This window comes from Macrobrachium rosenbergii, chromosome 8 (genome assembly GCF_040412425.1).
Source record: "Macrobrachium rosenbergii isolate ZJJX-2024 chromosome 8, ASM4041242v1, whole genome shotgun sequence".
Taxonomy (NCBI): Eukaryota; Metazoa; Arthropoda; class Malacostraca; order Decapoda; family Palaemonidae; genus Macrobrachium; species Macrobrachium rosenbergii.
This window is the reverse complement of record NC_089748.1, coordinates 40,849,087-40,870,330: the sequence shown is the minus strand read 5'-3', so window position 1 is coordinate 40,870,330 and position 21,244 is coordinate 40,849,087. Positions and strand designations below refer to the sequence as shown.

The 21,244-nt window shown below is 36.1% G+C and overlaps 1 protein-coding gene across 1 annotated transcript in view; it reads right to left on the bottom strand.

Moving 5' to 3' along the window:
- LOC136841121 (mitotic apparatus protein p62-like) overlaps positions 1-14,703 on the bottom strand; it is a 59,497-nt gene extending 44,794 nt beyond the window's left edge. Inside the window, exon 1 of the mRNA XM_067108167.1 lies at positions 14,603-14,703. Within this exon, the coding sequence (XP_066964268.1) occupies positions 14,603-14,703 (101 nt within the window). The remainder of the gene's footprint in view (positions 1-14,602) is intronic.
- Positions 14,704-21,244: the final 6,541 nt, after the last annotated feature.

Genomic DNA, 21,244 nt, shown 5'->3' with positions numbered 1-21,244 from the left:
GTTTTGCTCCAATTTTCTTTTATTTCCTGCTGTGACTGAATCATTAACTCAGAAGGCACAAATAAAACTAATCTGCATTTTTGGGTCAAAGAGAACTGAAATTGAAAAGTACAAAAACTCATTTTTGGAACAAAGAGAAGTGGAATTGAAAAGTAGAAAAACCCAAAAGGATTTCCTGGCATTACTTGAGAGACAAGAGTCACTGTTCGAACTTGTACTGCGAGCTATCTCTCTGCCTTGTGTCTCTTCACACAGAGAGAGAGAGAGAGAGAGAGAGAGAGAGAGAGAGAGAGAGAGAGAGAGAGAGAGAGAGAGAGAGAGACCCAACAGTCGTCAGTCAGCGGGTTTATGCGCTTCTTGAAACACCTGTTATTACTGCCTATAATATTATCATATTCCAACATCTAAATTGCACGATGCACTGATAGAAAAACGTGCAAATTCGTCAAGATGTAACAACGCACCCAGAGGCTAACTTCGCCTTCAAATTGTGCATGCCAAAAGGCGCCATGCAATATCCGAGAATTAAAGGGTAGTAGAATCCTGCTTGTAATATACCCTTAGCAAGAAGTGTCTTTAAAAGAATATTCAGCTTCTGAAGAGTCTACACTGGCTGAGTAATGGCAAGATCCTTCTGAAAATAAATACATACATATATATATATATATATATATATATATATATATATATGGGCAAATGCATAAAGCAAGGATCATTTTATGACTACATGCTTTTAGGAGAGGAGAGAGAGAGAGAGAGAGAGAGAGAGAGAGAGAGAGAGAGAGAGAGAGAGAGAGAGACAGAATTTTATACATACGCTTTGTCTCTATATAGTATATATATATATATATATATGTATATATACAGTATACATATATATATATATATATATATATATATATATATATATATATATATATATATAAATAAATGAACTATACATAAAATAAGACATTAGCACAATGGCTCCGGGTACGACCAAAAAGGAATGAGGCCCAACAAAGTGATTCCGTCACGAGCCTTTGATAAACAAAGAGATCTCGAACTGTCTTGAATGTGACTTAATAAGCTCGGCTTGCTCCTATCCCGACAGACTCTCTCTCTCTCTCTCTCTCTCTCTCTCTCTCTCTCTGGAATGCCTTTGTCCAGGCTCTTTATAGATTATAATCTCAAATATAACATACAAGGAGGTAAGACCACCTCACTGAAAATGGTTCAGTGGCGTAATGATTTGCTGTGGCAATATAAACACTTTCACTAATTATATTACATAACTGCATATATATATATATATATATATATATATATATATATATATATATATATATATATATATATATATATATACATGCAAATATATGTATATATAAGTATATGTAAACATTATATACATATATAATATATATATACAGTATATATATGTATATATATATATATATATATATATATATATATATATATAAATATATATAGCATATATATATATATATATATATATATATATAAATATATATATAAAAATTAGTAAAATATCAAACATATATACACGCAGACACTTGTTACAAAACCAAAAAGTACTGACGAAATAAATATATATGTATATATATATATATATAAATATAATATATATATATATATATATATATATATATAGAAAATGCATCCCAACAACTTTTCTAATCAGTTTAAACACCTCTAATGTAAAACAAACACAATCATCTCAGCGCGTGAATATGGATGCAATTGCATCCCCAAACTGTAAGCAATCAAATGAAGTCTTTATTGAGGCTTTATTCCTCTACGGGACAAAAATAGCCCCATTCTAAGGTTATATGGGCGTTCATAAGGCAGAACTGACCAATATTTTTTGTTTTCGGTAGCCCGAGTACCTGACTAATCTCGCTCTGCCATCTTTATGATGGACGGAACAAAGGGCAGAGCTAATATGCACCCGGGCGATTTAGAGAGCAATGTATTAGCATTTTCCATATATCATCGCTGGGAAACGGTAAAACAGCTTTTACGAGATAAATGGCAGTAGATTACGAGAGAGGCAAAGGATTGTCTCTTAATAGCACTGATTTTGCTCATACTAAAGCTGTCTGAAGCTTTGATTTTGTAAAAATTTTTTTTAAGTTTTAATTTTGTAAAGGAAATTTTTATTCTGAAGCTTTAATTGTAAACATTTTTTTTATTTTGAAGTTTTACTTCCGTAAATATTTTTTTGAAGTTTTAATTTTCTAAGCTTTTTTTGAAGCTTTAATTTTGTTGGTATTTTTTTATCTTGAAGTTTTAATTTTTTAATTTTTTAAATTTTAATTTTGTAAAAAAAATTATTTTGATGCTTTCATTTTGTAAACATTTTTTTATTTTTATTTTATTTTGTGTAAGGTTTTTTTGAAGCTTTAATTTTGTTGATATTTTTTTTTATTTTGAAGCTTTAATTTTGTAAAAAAAAAAATATTCTGAAGCTTTAATTTTGTACATTTTTTTGAAGCTCTTATTGTGTAAAAAAAATTTGTATGCTTTAATTTTGTAAAGAAAAATATTTTGAAGCTCCAATTTTGTAAATTTTTGTTGAAGCTTAAATTTTGTAAAAAAAATATTTTGATGCTTTAATTTTGTAAAAAAAAAAAAGATTTTTGAAGCTTTAATTTTGTTAATATTTTATTCTAAAGCTATAATTTTGTAAAAAAAAATGTTGATCCTTTAATTTTGTTAACATTTTTATTGAAGCTTTAATTTTGTAAAAAATAATTTCAGCATTAATTCTGCTAATATTTTTATATTTTGAAGCTTTAATTTTGTGAAAAAAAAAAAAAGAAATTCAAGAACGTAAACACAACTTAAATCTATCACAAACGTACTTCATCATCGACGGAAATAGGTGAAAGCATCCAGTCAATTAACTGATTGATACATCATTAAAACTGGCGTCGCAAAAATATCCAAAAATTCATTATTGTCTCGAAAGGGATACACACGAAAGAAAATAAATAAACGAATTTACGTTTCACTGCATAAAATGCATCAACAGAAAACTGTTATATATATATATATATTCTGACTAAATTACATCTACTCTTTATAAGAAAATCTCTAGGTAGTGTTTATACATAATAACAATTACCCCCTACCACTCTCTTACTCCAATTGTTGTATCTCACTCTCTCCAAGATAACGCCAAGTCTTTGATAACAACTTCCTCTCAACATTACTTCAACTCTAGATAAATTATCAGGCAAGCCAGCAAGCAAGCGCGCACGCACGCACACACACACACATTAGCCATTATCCTCGAGCCACCTAAATACTTCTTACATCACTTCCACTCTCCAGATAGCACAAACTCTGAGAAAAAGTGAAATACTGAAAGGAATAATTATCCTTAAATGTATTACATCAACGTGTACTCTTCCATTCACTGGAGAACAGAAGGAAAAAAGTAACATAATTTCGTGACCCTGTAATTTGTTTTTACAAGACTTTCGTCTTTCTTGTCATTCGTCATAATCAATTTTTTTATATTTTACCTTATCGTCCGTTTATTACTTTTCCTACGAGAATAATGTTTATATTGTTGGATACAAGCGGCAAAAGATCCTCAACACACCAACTGATAAATATTATTATAAATGATTGGCACGTGGATGTAGTTTCGTGAATGAGCGTCTCATTACAAACATTCGATGACTAAGATAATACAACCTTAAATAATTGCACGAGTCAAAAATGTTGGCTACAGACGAACCATATACATACATACATACATACATATACGTATATATACATATAATTATATATGCACACACATATATGTATGCATGTGTATATATATATATATGTATATATATATATATATATATATATATATATATAGAGAGAGAGAGAGAGAGAGAGAGAGAGAGAGAGAGAGAGAGAGAGAGAGAGAGAGAAATCTATTCACACATATGTACTGTATATATAAAATATTCTGAGGTAAAGTGGATTTTATATTAAATATTTGTAGCTAATGCTAGTATATGAATCACGGTGATGTGATAAAAGTAATTCAGATAGAATATATATATATATATATATATATATATATATATATATATATATATATATATATATATATATATATATAGCACAAGAAAAATCCTCCCCTATCGCATGGAAACGTGGAAATTCTCGTTGCTGTCAAGATGTTAACTGCGAAAGGAAAATACAGAAATTATGAATCTCGACGTTTTATAATAAATAATGTTGTCGTAATGTTTACTTTGATCGATGAGAGAGCCGTGAACTTTCACCTAAGGTAAATATACACATACGGAGCTCTCGGATATATAATTTTTACACCGAGTTGAGTTGGCTAACATATAGTTTTGGCGTAAAGGCATATATTTTCTGTTTATTTTATCAGACCCACTCTAATTCGAAAATCTGGGCCAGACGTTTTATTTTGCTGTTTAATTATTTTCCGCCCAAAAGATCTGGGGTGTAGATGAGACGTTTACTTTTTCAATTTACTTTTCCAGTCTTTTAACTAATATCTTTTCAAATTCAACCGATAACTATGAACGGTCCTGCAAACGGGAAAGGGTAAAATTAGGTAAATGTTCCAAAGGAACAATTACATTCGCAATGATGATATAATATTACCTAAAGGAACAATTACATTCGCAATGATGATATAATATTACCTAAAGGAACAATTACATTCGCAATGATGATATAATATTACCTAAAGGAACAATTACATTCTCAATGATGATATAATATTACCTACAGGAACAATTACATTCGCAATGATGACATAAGTATCTCAAGGTAGGAAGCACTATAGCACACCGTAAAATACAGAATCACAACGACTGCCACTTCAGCAAGGAGATATAAATATATAAAGGTGATACTAAAGAAAGAGAAACAGGGAATTTAAGCTACCTTTGGAATCCTCCTTGACTAATTGTTCTGGCCCTTTTCCAAACCTGCCTTCAATTCTGTGTTATCTAAATGCCTCTCTCTCTCTAATCGAGCGTCCCGTCAGCCGTCGTATATATAACCAAGTACGAAATAATTCAGGGAATTTGATCTGTTCAGGATGGCACGATGAAAAGCGTGCTTGGGCAATGGGTATACGTGAAAAGGGGTGGCCAGCGATAAAAAGTAGGAAAGCAAACTAGATTTATGTCTGCAGCAAGATGCTCCGTGCTTTGAAAGATTTTATTCACCATTTCCTTAACCTCTGGAGAGAGAGAGAGAGAGAGAGATGATACTACTTTTGGAAATGAAGAGAACGTGGAGAGAGAGAGAGAGAGAGAGAGAGAGAGAGAGAGAGAGAGAGAGAGAGAGAGAGAGGATACTACTTTTGGAAATGAAGAGTACGGAGAGAGAGAGAGAGAGAGAAAGGATACTACTTTTGAAGTGGAGAGAGAGAGAGAGAGAGAGAGAGAGAGAGAGAGAGAGAGAGAGAGAGAGAATACTACTTTGGAAGTGAAGAGTATGGCGGGAGAGAGAGAGAGAGAGAGAGAGAGAGAGAGAGAGAGAGAGAGAGAGAGAGGATACTATTTTTGGCGGTTAAGGGTATGGGGACCGACAGCCAGACAGGCAGGAAGGCTAAATATTTGAGAGACGAGGCGACGAACTGTGAGGTTACTCAAACATTTACAAGAAACAAACGTTTGGGAATGGGACCGTTCCATCTACTCGGTTACAAAGTCTTTTCTTAAGAAAATAAAGGAGGCTATTTTGCCCTTCGATTCAAAACTTCGCATGATCGGAAATAATAGCCGGATTGGAAAAGAACCAAGGATCGAGGCGGATTACAAATCCCCTATGAAAAATAGGATTACATGTTGAAAAACAGTCACATGCTCACATATGACCACTGTCTGATACAGAATTAAACTGTTCGATATAATTATTGAAGCAATCAGGCTTACATGAACAGACCCAACTGCAAGGTCAAAAAGGATAAAAGCAACGAAAATATTTATCGCATGAAAAGATCAAAAGCTAGTGAAAAATGTGCCGAAGTTTCTTCGCCGCAATTGAGTTTTCTGTACAGCCGCTACAGCGTATAATCAAGGCCACCGGAAATAAATCTATCTTTCGGTGGTCTCGGTACAATGCTGTATGAGTCACGGCCCATGAAACTTTAAACACGGCCCCGTGGTGCCCTATCCTATACCGTTGCCAGAAGCACGATTATGGCTAAGTTTAACCTTAAATAAAATAAAAACTACTGAGGCTAGAGGGCTGCAATTTGGTGTGTTTGATGATTGGAGGTGGATGATCAACATACCAATTTGCAGCCCTCTAGCCTCAGTAGTTTTTAAGATCTGAGGGCACAGAGAAAAAGTGCGGGCAGAAAAAACTGCGGACGGGCAGACAAAATCGGCACAATAGTTTTCTTTCACAGAAACTAAAAATCGGTGATCAAATAGGACCAAACGACCGAGCCGAATTGTAAGCTAGCACGATCACGACCGACTTCAAGAACAAACGGTTTCGCAGAGACAAACAGGACCAACAGGGAATACAGGATCACAAATTCAGCCGGAATAAAGGATCAAATATATCTTATAGATCAGTGGCCCAAACCAAATCATACGATCAAGGAGCAGCACAAGATCCGACGGATCGCTGGGTCGCAGTTCAAACACGACCACAGGAACTTCTTCAGTGGCGAGAACGGGGAGAGAGAGAGAGAGAGAGAGAGAGAGAGAGAGAGAGAGAGAGAGAGAGAGAGAAGGAGGATAAGAAAGAGAGAGAGAGAGAGAGAGAGAGAGAGAGAGAGAAGAGAGAGAGAGAGAGAGAGAGAGAGAGAGAGAGAAACTGAGGGCAAGAACGAGAGAGAGAGAGAGAGAGAGAGAGAAGGAGGATAAGAAAGAGAGAGAGAGAGAGAGAGAGAGAGAGGAGAGAGAGAAGGAGGAAATGAGAGAAAATATGGTAAGAGAGAGAGAGAGAGAAGGATGAGAGAGAGAGAGAGAGAGAGAAGGAGAAGGAGAGAAAAAACAGGTAAGAGAGAGAGAGAGAGAGAGAGAGAGAGAGAGAGAGAGAGAGAGAGAGAGAGAGAGAGAGAGAGAGAGTACCAAAAAAAAAAAGAGGATATTCAGATGACCACTCAGGGCGGCCGGCAATCCTTGCAATAGGCTCACCCCTAAAAAAAAAAGGGGGGGAGGGAGGGAGACCTGGGGGCATTGCTTAGGACCTCCCTGGGGTCTGGGTGGTCCCAGGACCCTTGGGATGGAGAGCTACAAGGGATAAAAGAAAAGGGGCGTGGAGGGAGAGGGCAAGAGGAAGGCTGCCCGGGCATGTTTACATCCGGGTTTAAAGTCTAATTTATTTAAGGAGAGCTTTTCCAGAAGAGGCAGAGGAAGGGTGGGGAGATTAGAGGGGCCCACGAGCAACGTTGGAGAGATGTGAAATGAGGACATAAAGAGTCCTTAAGACTCAAAGGCGGACAAAAATAAAAGTGTAACATATCAGTTCAGAGAAAATGATTGTGGACTCCAACAATGCGATGTGAAGAGATGACGACATGGAATTTCTCGGTCGTGTCGTAAAGTCTGCTTTTATTAGCCTGGTGAGACATTTCTAATTCAAAATGGGATTATTAAGAGCACTAGGTGCTCCTGTGAAATATGCGAGGAAGTGCGCACAGTAGAATGTGAAATTAACATTTATTACATTCCATACATTTATCATAAACAGCCAAACAAGCGTTATTAGTCAACATTTTTATTCCATTGGGAATCAGATTCCCTAGGAATCATTCTGTAGCAATTACAATCGAAGCATTGAAAAGGAACGACTCAATAGTCCACATTTTTATTCCATTGGGAATCAGATTCCCTAGGAATCAAACTCTAGCAATTACATTCGCAACATTTATCAGGAATAGCCAAACAGTCAACATTTCTATTCCACAGGGAATCAGATTCCCTAGGAATCAAACTCTAGCAATTACATTCGAAACATTTATCAGGAACAGCCAAACGGTCAACATTTTTATTCCACTGGGAATCGGATTCCCTAAGAATCAATCTCTAGCAATTATATTCTAAATATTTATCAGAAACAGCCAAATAGTCAATATTTTTATTCCACTGGGAATCAGATTCCCTAGGAATTAATCTCTAGCAATTATATTCCAAATATTTATCAGGAATAGCCAAACAGTCAACACTTTTATTCCAATCTCTAACAATTACATTCGAAACGTTTATCAGGAACGGCCAAATAAGCGCTATAGTCAAACATTTTTACTCCATAGGGACGTTTTGGCTTCAACATATTAAAGGCAATTTCAACCTAAATAGAGGCACGATTATGGCTAACTTTAACCTTAAATAAAATAAAATCTACTGAGGCTAGAGGGCTGCAATTTGGTATGTCTGATGACTGGAGGGTGGATGATCAGCATGCCAATATGCAGCCGTCTAGCCTCAGCAGTTTTCAAGATCTGAGGGCGGACAGAAAAAGTGCGGACAGAAAAAAGCGCGGACAGAAAAAAGTGCGGACGAACAGCCAAAGCCAGCACAACAGTTTTCTTTTACAGAAAACTAAACAAAAAATATAAAGTAAAAGTGGCTGTTTCGTGATACAGAGTATACATATGAAAAAATAGAAATTCCCTTGCAACTTTCCACTCACAGCTCAATATAATTTTTTTTTAAAAGAGGCCACGGGAACTGAAAGAAAAAAACAGTCTAAACGCGGATGCGGATGTGTTTACATTAGGAGGCAAGGACAACGACTACTCCGCCTACGCTTCTGCAGCGTGAGAAGGCTCTTTTAGAAGAGAGAGAGAGAGAGAGAGAGAGAGAGAGAGAGAGAGAGAGAGAGAGAGAACACCTGAGTTGGTTTGCGTTCCAATTTCCATTCCTCGTTTTGTGAATTATTCTCTGGGCACTGGATAGAACTCCATAGTTTTGAAAAAATTAACTCGTTTTTTATATAATATGTGTTTTAAAGTTTACGATGCTGTACTTTCATTATATAAAAATCTGCATTTTGCACAAAATTCTCTGCGATTTGTACATCATTTTTCTATATTATCTTTAACTGTTTACGTTATGGGGTATAATAACAATTAAAATAATACTAGGAGGTCAAGTATTAAAAATAAACTCGTTTTTTATATATGTTTTTTAAAGTTCAAGATGCTGTACTTTCATTATATAAAATCTGTGTATTTCCAAAAATTTCTGGCAGTTTTGTTATCATTTTTCTATATTATCTTTAATTGTTTACGTTATGGGGTATAATGACAATTAAAATAACACTAGGAGGTCAAGTAAATAATAATAATAATAATAATAATAATAATAATAATAATAATAATAATAATAATAATGACTAGATGGAAAGTATATCTCTCTTTTTTCAGTGTATAGCGTGAAAATTATAGTCTGGTATAAAATTCTCTATATCCTTTTAAAAACAAAGATTCGCTATATAATTAAAAAAAATATTTCTTCGCGAATTAGAAAAAAAAAATATGCAAGCCAACCGCATATAAAATTCAAACCGAGATTTCGTATCTCAATTATAAGCATCACCTTGGGAGCCCAAAGTGGCCCACTTTCACAAAACTAAACTTGACCAGCAAAAGGGAAGGTCCTTCTGTTTCCCTTTCACCTGGTCTCGATTCTGGAGGAATCGGCTTTATTTGTTTATGGCTTTACTCGTGGAAAATACCGAGCGACTGACTGACTGACTGACTGTCTCACACAAACGCAGGGTCTAGTTATAACAGAGAGATTTACTCAAAGACTTCCAGCCATGAAATCGCAGTGAGAGTAAGAATTCTGAAGATAAAATGAATTCGCGATTGATTCATTCTAGAAACGAAACCTTAAAAACATAGAATCTCTTTTTAAAAAGCATAATTTAGTAAAAAAATCTGAAGGAAAAATGAATTCACGAGTGATTTCATTCTAAAAACGAAACCTTGCAAACATAAAATCTCTTTTTAAACAGCCTAATTTAGTAAAAAAAAATCTGAAGGAAAAATGAATTCACGAGTGATTTCATTCTAGAAACGAAACCTTAAAAACATAGAATCTCTTTTAACGAAGCCTAATTTAGTCAAAAAATCTGAAGGCAAAATGAATTCGTGAGTTATTTCATTCTAGTAACGAAAACTCAAGCATCAAATCTCTTTTAAAAAAAAGCCTAATTTAGTAAACATTCTGAAGGCAACATGAATTCACGAGTTATTTCATTCTAGAAACGAAACCGAAAACATAGAAGCTCTTTTAAAAAAGTCTAATTTAGTAAAAAAAAAAATTCTGAACGCAAATAAATTCACGAGTTATTTCATTCTAGAAACGTAATCTCAAGCATCAAATCTCTTTCAAAAAAGCCTAATTTAGTCGAAAAATCTGAGGGCAAAATGGATTCACGAGTGATGTCATTCTAGAAACGAAACCTCGAGCTTCTAATACCTTTTAGAAATCTTTTAAAAAGCCTAATTTAAGAAAGGGGTTTTCAATACCAATGACTGAATTTCACTTCGGAAATAGAGCAACACGCTTAAAATAAAAAAAAAAAAATAAATAAAAAATCTCGCAGTGAATAATTCATCTTGCGACCCACAACGACACCCATTAAAATTTTAAACACGGAGTAAATTTTCTTTTTGGGGGGGGGGGCCAATCTCACCCCTCTGCGTAGTTACAGCTCACCGATTTCTTTATCGCCTCGCTTATTGAAAAATTATGCAAATGAAGACGCGCGGAGCGCTTGCATAATTCTGGTGTTAACATATATCTCTTGTTTCTGTACCGCCGTGGTCCGTTCTTTCCTTCTCTTTCTGTTCTCTGGCCTTTCAGTTTCCATAAAGATCGTGTTACAGCGATTCACACACGGCTGAAGAGGGCACTTCCACGGTGTGCAAACATATTTTAAAAGCTCCTCCGGAGGCTTTCCGCTGGGAAAGTTTAAGGCAACCGAGGTCTGTCGGTTCACTGCTTGTCTCAAGCACGAGGAAATGTTATCCAGTAAAAGGGTTTCAGGCCTTCATAAGAATATGTATTCTCTTTGGGCCTTATCTTTCTTTATTCCTGAGAAGCTTGCATGAAGAGAGAAAGAAGTATTGAGTGATTCAAAGTCTAAATACAAAGATGATAGTGTCTCCAAATCTGCCAAAGACTTCAATACATTATATATGTATATATGAATATATATATATATATATTATATATATATACATATATATATATGTATATATATATGTATATATATATGTATATATATATATATATATATATATACACACATATATATGTATGTATATAAATTACCAAAAGAAAGGTATAAAATACAGTTATACAGTTCGTTTCAGGAACAGTTAAACTTTAAAGAGCACAAAATGACATGTAACAATAACTTTAAAGAAATATATATTTCCCTTTCTTTTCTTTAGAGAAAGAGGATCACGAAAAGACATTCAAGAATTTCCCTTAACATTTCCATCTGCTGGACATACAACAAACCTATTATCATGTTAACTCTGGTTTGAGTACTACAAACCTGCCATCTAGAGTTTTGGGAGGAATAAATTTATGCTAACTTTAAAAGTTTCTTCGACGCAATCGGGTTTTCTGCACAGCCTCTACAGCGTATAATCAAGGCCACCGAAAACAAATCTATCTTTCGGTGGTCTCGGTATAATGCTGTATGAGCCGCGACCCATGAAACTTTAACCACGGCACGGTGGTGGCCTATCCTATATCGCTGCCAGAAGCAAGATTATGACTAACTTTAACCTTAAATAAAATAAACACTACTGAGGTGGCTAGAGGCTGCAATTTGGTATGTTTTATGATTGGAGAGTGGATGATCAACATACCAATTTGCAGCCCTCTAGCCTCAGTAGTTTTTAAGATATGATGGCGGACAGAAAAAGTGCAGACAGAATAAACTGCGGACGGACAGACAAATCCGGCACAACATTTTTCTTTTACAGAAAACTAATATATATATATATATATATATATATATATATATATATATATATATATATATATATATATATATATTTATTTATATATATATATATATATATATATATATATATATATATATATATATATATATATATATATAACATTTGAATATGGATAAACAGACTGATGGCTGGATACAGAAATGACCTTACATAAATTATTAGACGATTTCACACAAGAAGGAAAACCCACGTAGGGAGGTAGTGCCGTCAGTGCGCCTCATGCGTTGCACTGTAGGCATTACTTAAGGTTCTTTGAACCATGCCTTCGGCCCGCTAGCTGCAACCCCCTTTCGTTCCTTTTACTGTACCTCCTTTCATATTCTCTCTCTTCCATCTTACTTTCCACCCTCTCCTAACAATTGATTCATACTGCAACTGTTACACCTTTCGAACCTTTTAATGTCAATTTCCGTTCCAGCGCTGAATGACCTCATAGGTCCCGGTGCTTGGCCTGTGGCCTAAATTCTATATTCAATTCAATTCAATTCAATTCACCAAGAAGGAAAACAAATCCGTGAGGAAATAAATAATAAAATATATAATTTCGACTCGTATCTAAAAGTTAACTTTCCTCACTAGACACGTGTAGGAGGGAAGTGTCTAATCCTTATTACGAGATGAACTAACTGGGAAGCGAAGGGATTCATTTTCCCGAGACGTAACCGAGTACCGGGACCTTTCCCTGAAAAAAGCGAGACGCCATATCTTAAAAAACTAACCATAGAATTTTCTTTAAAATAATCTCATTATGTTTCCCACGTCCAAATTGGTTGAGAGTTACTAAACTATTCTATTCTAATCTAAACTAACCTAACCTAACCTAACCTCAAAAAACCGGGGCTGGTGCAATACTAGCATATGTCGCAGGAATTTGCGTACGGGATAAAGGAATAAACAGTACTAAAACGACTGACAAACGTTAACTAGCCATTAACCGGTGAGAACGGAACAAACTTCAACATGCCTTTATATTATGGGAAAAAAAATAGTTTAATCTTTTTACAAAAAATTAAATGGTGACCAGAAAATCCAACGAATTTTATCAATGCAAGTTACTTGATCATTACTTCAACTTAACAGAAAAGAAAAAAATATGGAAAGCGTTAAAAAAAATTAGCGATTGACACAACTTATAACTGCTTAAGGCCACCTACTCTAAATTTTATCGACCAATATTCAGAAATTGTCCTTAATACTCATACTGATACTGGTCCGCTGGTATAATGGTTAGTGTCGTGGCATGCCACTCAGATGTCGCTGGGGGTTCGCGTCTCCCCCAGGGCGATGAATATAAATCACTGGCTCTGTATCATGATCAGTTACTGCCGCAGTGTGGGATCTGCTGCGGTGGGAGGTTGAAACCAACATTCTTTGGAGGCTTAAAAAATTTCAAGTCAATGGCCCCTCTGGTGTGCTTGTTCCATGTGAATAGGTTTCATCTACGGAAATAATAATAATAATAATAATAATAATAATAATAATAATAATAATAATAATAATAATAATAATAATAATAATAATAATATAATAATAATAATAATATTTTTTGGAAGCTTGAATTTCAAGTCAATGGCCCCTTTGGTGTGCTTGTTCCATGTGAATAGGTTTCATCTACGGAAATAATAATAATAATAATAATAATAATAATAATAATAATAATAATAATAATAATAATGCTCATAGCCAAGTAAGGTGCCTGAAGGTTAGTGACTGGCGTGTTAGATACTGAATCAAGTGACTGGCGTGTTAGATACTGAATCAATCTTCTTGGCGCCAATATCATTGACAGTGTGGGATTCGTTTTAATCTCTAGGGTATCTGAGGTTAATGTGTTTGGGAAGAAGTAACTCTTCCTCTTGTTAAAGAAATCTGCATCATTAAAAGACACGACTTTCCACTTAAAGGAATCAACAGTGAAGCAAGGATTCAATTAGTATATAGATAAAACCTACTGGGGCTGAAATATTTACTGATTTACTGCAAAATGACCCCCAATCCCTACACACACCCACACACACATACATATAAAATATATATATATATATATATATATATATATATATAGAGAGAGAGAGAGAGAGAGAGAGAGAGAGAGAGAGAGAGAGAGAGAGAGAGAGAGAGAGAGAGAGAGAGAGAGAGAGAGAGAGAGCAGTGTAGGTAGGAAATGGAAGAACGAAGAGTAGATTGTGTCCTGGGTAGCTGGTAGGTGTACAGCTGAAGAGGGAAGTAACACTTCAATCGTCAGGAAGACTCTGTGAACAGGTGAAAAGCAAAATTGTGTCAGTTAGAAGACTAAAAAATGTGTAATAATTATAGGAATGAAGATTGAATAAGGTAGGAGAAAGAAAGAGAAGCAGATGGCATTTTGGAAATAGATGGCTTCAAAAATATATATTCATAAATATGCTCGGGAAAGAGAAAATGTGTTGGTAAAGGAGAGGTAATAGAGAGAGAAGAAGGACTGACGTTTAAAAATGAAAGGCGCATTAATGATAGGTGTTTTCATATTACCTCCAAATAAGGCGAATCACGAATCTGAAAAGGATCATCCCAACTGAAGCCTGAATCAGAGTAAGGGGGAGGAAGGAGCAGCACCCGACTGCCTTGATCAGGAATTTAGGTTCCCCACTTTTCTCATCATCTTCTTCATCATCATCATCGTCTTCTTCGTCTTCATCATCATCTTCATTAATCATCATTATCATCATCATCATCATCGTCTTCATCATCATCATCATCTTCATCATCTTTATCATCATCATCATCATCTTCATTATCATCATCAATCGTTTTCATCATCATCTTCAACTTTACATCATCATCATCATCATCATCATCTTCGCCATCATCATCACCACCATCATCATCATCAATCAACTTCATCTTCTTCATCATCATCATCATCTTCATCATCATCATCATCATCATCATCATCGTTGCAACTCACATCCTGTGTGAAATTACAAGTAATACTCATAATTATTTTTCTCATTTTTCTTTTTCAAAATTCAGCCACAAATATAACTTAAATAAACGGCCACAGAAACAAGAAATGCTTAAGTGAACGACAATTACAAAGTGGAACCAATAGAAAACAAGTAAAAAATGCGTCCAAGTCTCTTCCGCGCAATCGAGTTTTCTGTGCAGCCGCTACAGCGTATAACCAGGGCCACCGAAAATAGATCTATCTTTCTGTAGTCTCGGTATAAAGCTGTATGAGCCGCGGCCCATGAAACTATCCTATATAGTTGCCAGAAGCACGATTATGGCTAACTGTAACCTTAAATATAATAAACACTACTTAGGCTAGAAGGCTGCAATTTGGTGTTTGATGATTGGAGGGTGGATGATCAACATACCGATTTTCAGCCCTCTAGCCTCAGTAGTTTTTAAGATCCGAGGGCGGACAGAAAAAGTGCAGACAGAAAAAATTCCGGACAGGAAAAAGTACGGACAGAATAAAGTGCGGACGGACAGACAAAGCCGGCACAATAGTTACCTTTTACAGAAAACTAAATCTACGTAAAGTTACCAAAAATACTTCAGCAAGACAGATTTTCTGTAGACTCTTCCTAAACTAAATAGTCAGGCCAGTAAAGACAGACTTTCTGTAGGCCCTTTCTAAACTAAATAGTCAGGCCAGTAGGCCTCTGCTGCGCTGCCAATTTTCCAGTCTAGTTAACACTTCAGGCTACTAACCCTCCGTGAGTGCACGAGATCAAACAAGACACGATTGCTTAAGCCAATTACCGCGTTTGGTGTTCATCCGAATGGCTGGTTTCTTTCATAATATTTTGCACCGGGTGAACCACACTTTCGTCCATCTGGCAGATGGTCAATGTATATTAAATAATAATGAGATGGACAGACAACAAAAACGAAGTATATTATCCACGCTTCTTAACCCTATCACTTCCGATTCAACTTTAATAACTGGTGGTTCAACTTTAATAACTGGTGGTCATTTCGCGATTTGCAATTTATTTATTATCTTATTGTTTTTCAGAAGATGAAACCTATTCATATAGAACAAGCCCACCACACGGGCCGCTGACTTGTAATTCAAGCTTCCAAAAAGTATTATGGTGTTCATTAGGAAGAAGTAAGAGGAGGTAAAGGGAAATACAGAAAGATTATTATTTTTCAGAAGATGAAACTTGTGCATATGGAACAAGCCCACCTAAGGGGCCATTGACTTGAAACTCACACTTCCAAAGAATTTGGTGTTCATTAGGAAGAAGTACGAGGAGATTGATTGATTGATTGATTGATTAATTGAGAGTTATCTGGCGTCACTACTACCAAGTACGAGGAGATAAAGGGAAATGCAGAAAGAAGAGATCCCACTCACTTATTAAAAAATGAAAAAAAATTAATAAATTAATATATAGATAAAAATGTATTGAAATGTAAGGAGAATAGTCTTTCCATTTACTTTTTCATAATCAAAATTTTATCTCACTCACGCTACCAACTTTATTATTAGTTTCTTAAAATCAATGAACTTAAAACTGATTATCTTTTAAAATACTAAATACGAAAACATACAACAGTTTTCTTTGCGTTCTGACCTCAAATAAATCTCCATTCAGATAACAGGAAAATTATAGCTTTAGACGAGTGTTAATATTAATGCAGCTACTGAGATTGCGAGAGGCTATATTTTTAATCCTTTTCAAAGTGGTAAAGATAAAGTTAAATAGGAGGTATTTAATAAATGTATCAAAACATGAAGAGACTACTCTCTGATTAAAAAGATAATTATTATAATTACCTTGGACTGTTACTGAAATCTTATATTAATTACAAGGTTTAGTAGGAAAATTCCCTCTCTCTCTCTCTTTCTCTCTCTCCACACAATTCAAGGTTTACCACTGCATTTGGACTACGAATCGAAAATCAACTTGCTTAAATTAATTTCTATACCAAAAAATGCAATTATTGCAGTGGATAAAAAAGTGACATCTTTAAGTAAACAATTTTTACTTATTTCACACACATTTTCATGCTCAATAATGAACTGAAATGATTAATGCTGCACCCCTGTACAAAAAAAAAAAATGCTGATAAAGGTTGCAGGGCTGTTCAACCCAAAAAAAATATAAAAAAAAAAAAATTGAAAAAAAAAACTTGGATTTTATTGACACGAAACATAATCCATTACGTTCGAGGTGATTTGATTCATGAAAATTATAGTGAAAAATTCCTTATGTACGACCAAAGAGTGCTGATATAAAGCTTTTTCTTTTTTTATAAAAAAAAGACCACAAATGAGATACAATTGGCGCAAGTTGAAAAATCGCATTTCGTAAATTGCTCGTCGAAGTGAAACGCTTAAACCTCTGGTCACAGAAAGAATTTCCTACCAACCAATGTAACATCACCGACATCTGGAAAAAGCCACACCAAAATCACTGGGAAGGAAGGGTCCGAGGGATCTAAAAAGTGAAAGTGTTTTTAAGAGAACGCATCCGGGTCCTATATCTCGGCCTTATAGGGCACTTGAAAATGGCAGCCTTTGTTTGCTTAGCGACCGATAACTTCCCCGCTTAGGCCGTAACAACAGCGTGATAAGCTTATGAAGGGGAAAATATATATTCACCTGCGATGATCCAAACAAACATTGGAGATAACGGAAAATGTAAAAATTGTGAGAGTTCTTCCCTCCGCAGAAAAGTTGGGAAAGAAAACCTGTATATTATGAATCGAATGGCATATAGAATTTAGGCCAAAGGCCAAGCACTGGGACCTATGAGGTCGTTCAGCGCTGAAACGGACATTGACAGTAAAAGGTTTTAAAAGGTGTAACAGGAGGAAAACCTCGCAGTTGCACAATGAATTAATTGTTAGGAGAGGGTGGGAAGTAAGATGGAAGAAAGAGAATATGGAAGGAGATACAGTCAAAGGAATGAAAGGGGTTGCAGCTAGGGGCCGAAGGCACGCTGCAAAGAACCTTAGGAATGCCTACAGTGCACCGCATGAGGTAAACTGACAGCACTAATGGGTATACATTATGATTTTTCAAAAGGAAACGTCAGACGAAAAATTAAATACTGAAAAGATAAAAAATACGGCCACAGACCAAATGCACTTAATGAGCTAAGGAAGTTTCAGCCTACATGGAAAAAATCAATAGGGGAAAGTGAGCGTCCAAAACAAAATAAAAAAAATTATTCCAGAAAAGAGAGAGATTCCACATCCTGCGTGTGGGAAGGAATCCTGATATAGTTCGAATAAAAGATTATCTGTTAAAAAAAGGAAAAAAATCCTTCGTCATTACGGAAGTACTCTATTTTTTTTACTGCAGAAAAAAAAAAACTAATACGAGCAAATTAAATGAAGATCCCTTATTTCATTATAATGGCCGGATGTGGCTTAGTCAAGAAACTGCAAGGCTTTGTGAAACCAAGGAAAAATGGGTCTGCCCCATTCATTTTTCTGAGCAGTGGTTCGTTTTTACCCTTTCAATCTTAAGTATTTTGAAATGGTCTCCTCTCTGTCTATGGACAAACTAGCCGTATTTTGCCCGGCTAGGTTAAGGCTCAGCTGTCAATTCTAAAGTAGGTGTGGGGGTGGGGGGGGGAGAGAAATGGTCTCCTCTCTGTCTATTGACAAACTAGCCGTATTTTACCCGGCTAGATTAAGGCTAAGCTGTCAATTCTAAAGTAGGTGGGGGGTGGGGGGGTAGGGGCGGGAGAAGGAAAGGGGAAGGCCCGCAACAAGAAGGCTAAATCCAACTTCCTTGGTCCAGACTGCCTGACGGAGATCGACTAGAGTTATATTCCATTCTGCTGCCTACACTGGGCTCAGCTATCACTTAACACTTACGGTCTGGAAGGGTCTGGGGAAGACAGCGAAGCGCGCTGAATGGAAGAAGGAAGAAGGAGTTGAAAAGGATGAAAGACCAAGCAACGCTAAATGCCACGAAGGGTATTTATGTAGTACCACGCACCTCGTAAATCTGCCCAACGGTGTCTAACTCCGGCCATTAATTTTTGACCCGCGGGAAAGCCATTAGTGTGATGCAATGGGTACAGCGGTAGAGAGCCATGATTTAGGATTTCTCGGGTTACGATAAATCGGCGTGGCATGCCCAGGTGACCTAGATGTGAGGCGCAGGGGAAAAGGCGCCGGTAAAAGAGAACTGAAGGCTACCACAGGTCATGCCAGGTAATGGGGGTGCAGGTCAGTCGCCGATAATGGGGAAGATTAGGCAAGGACACAATTGGAAAATGGCCCTGTTTACCACTCGACCCGAAGATACGAGGTAACGGGGCTGGTCGATTCAGATTCAAACAATAGGCGATGGAAAGTTTTTCCTTTCATTTGGATACTGTGCTGAATTCACCGAGTCTGTTTAGGGGTGAGCAATCAAGAGAGCGTTTACATATGCGTACAAATACATATACATAAATTATATATATACACACACACACACACACACACATATATATATATATATATATATATATATATATATATATATATATATATATATATATATATATATATAACATTATGAATATAAAAGAAACACACACACACACACACACACACACATATATATATATATATATATATATATATATATATATATATATATATATATATATATATATATATATATAGACAGATACATAGATAGATAGATAGATACATAGATAGATAGATAGATACGTAGATAGCAAGATAGATAGCCATATTTGCTATAAAAGACCCACAAGGACTCAAAAACAAGAAAAAAGGGAGCGGTAGATATAAGGAAACATCCTCTGACACTCCTTCAGAGAGAGAGAGAGAGAGAGAGCTGAGCTGCATCAAAATCACCTCATAACCTCACAGGCGAGCAACAGTTGTTTTCACTCACAATCCAGATCATACCCTCATACCCTGCGAAGAGCGTGAGTTTTAAACGGCAGTGAGAGGGAGAGAGGGATGGGGACGAAGAGATTTCAACGCTGCCTTGAATACTAATCCCGACTGCCGTGATTCGCTCTCGAGTCGGCGGGAGAAAAATTGGTACAGCTCGGTGTGATTCTTTTTCCCGACAATCCCGGTCATTAATTCTGCCTTTTATATTACACTGCTATTTCTATTTTTTATACTTTCTCTATCTCTACAATGATACTTTCGGAAGGGGAAGAGGAAGTGGAGAGGGGGTGTTGTGAGACTTTCCCATGGCAATGCAAGAGAACTTCACACCAATTCAGGTCTATGAGACCCAGCGCCGGGCCAGGCTAAAATATTCAATTCCCAAGTGGGCTGAAACAATACTAGATCTTATTTATTATTCATAAGCGGTCGGAGCGGAACCGAATTATGGCTCAGCGAATGTACTCTTGCATTTGCATAAACACCATTCGGCGAGAATAAAACAAGTACTTTTTCAAAATCACGTATGGAAATGTAACACGGCGATGATTAACAGATTACCATTAAGGCAAGAAAAGAGAATTGGACCTGGGCGAGTGTTCCCTTAACAGTGATGTATGTGAAAGTGTTGCAAAGACAAAACAACAGCAAAACAAGAACAGACGGCAATATTCAGCCTCACATAACTGCAGTACTCAACTGAAAGATAACCTATAAAGATAACGAGTCGCAAGCATTGCAACCTGTGATACGCGAACCAGAAAAAGATAAAATGCGATGGGATGATATAGAAACTTACAAGGTAAAATTAATATACTTTTTTAAGAGAGAGAGAGAGAGAGAGAGAGAGAGAGAGAGAGAGAGAGAGAGAGAGAGAGAGAGAGAGAGAGAGAGAGTTAGAGGTTAAGTATGCCTTGGATTTAACCAGACCGCAGGCTGATAAACAGCTCTCCTAGGGCTATTTGAAGGATTAAGACTTATTGTACGTGGCTAGAACCAACGCTGGTTACTAGCAGGACCTACATTATTGTGGAATCGAACCACATTATACCGAGAAATAGATTTCTTAGATTCCTCCTAATTCTTTACTGGCCGGCCGGGAGCTCCGAACTCGGGCTAGCAGTGCTGTCGAGGAGCTCTACCGACCCGTCAACGAGAACTTAGAGAGAGAGAGAGAGAGAGAGAGAGAGAGAGAGAGAGAGAGAGAGAGTTAACAGACACAAAAGGAATTAAATTTAGTCAACGCTATCACGTGAGCAATTCGATATTATGGAAAAGAGATAGAGAAAATTAGCTGAAACACTCATTCATTCTGACAATACCTCACTAGATACCGCTTGATAAATCTCCTAAGAAAACTGGTGA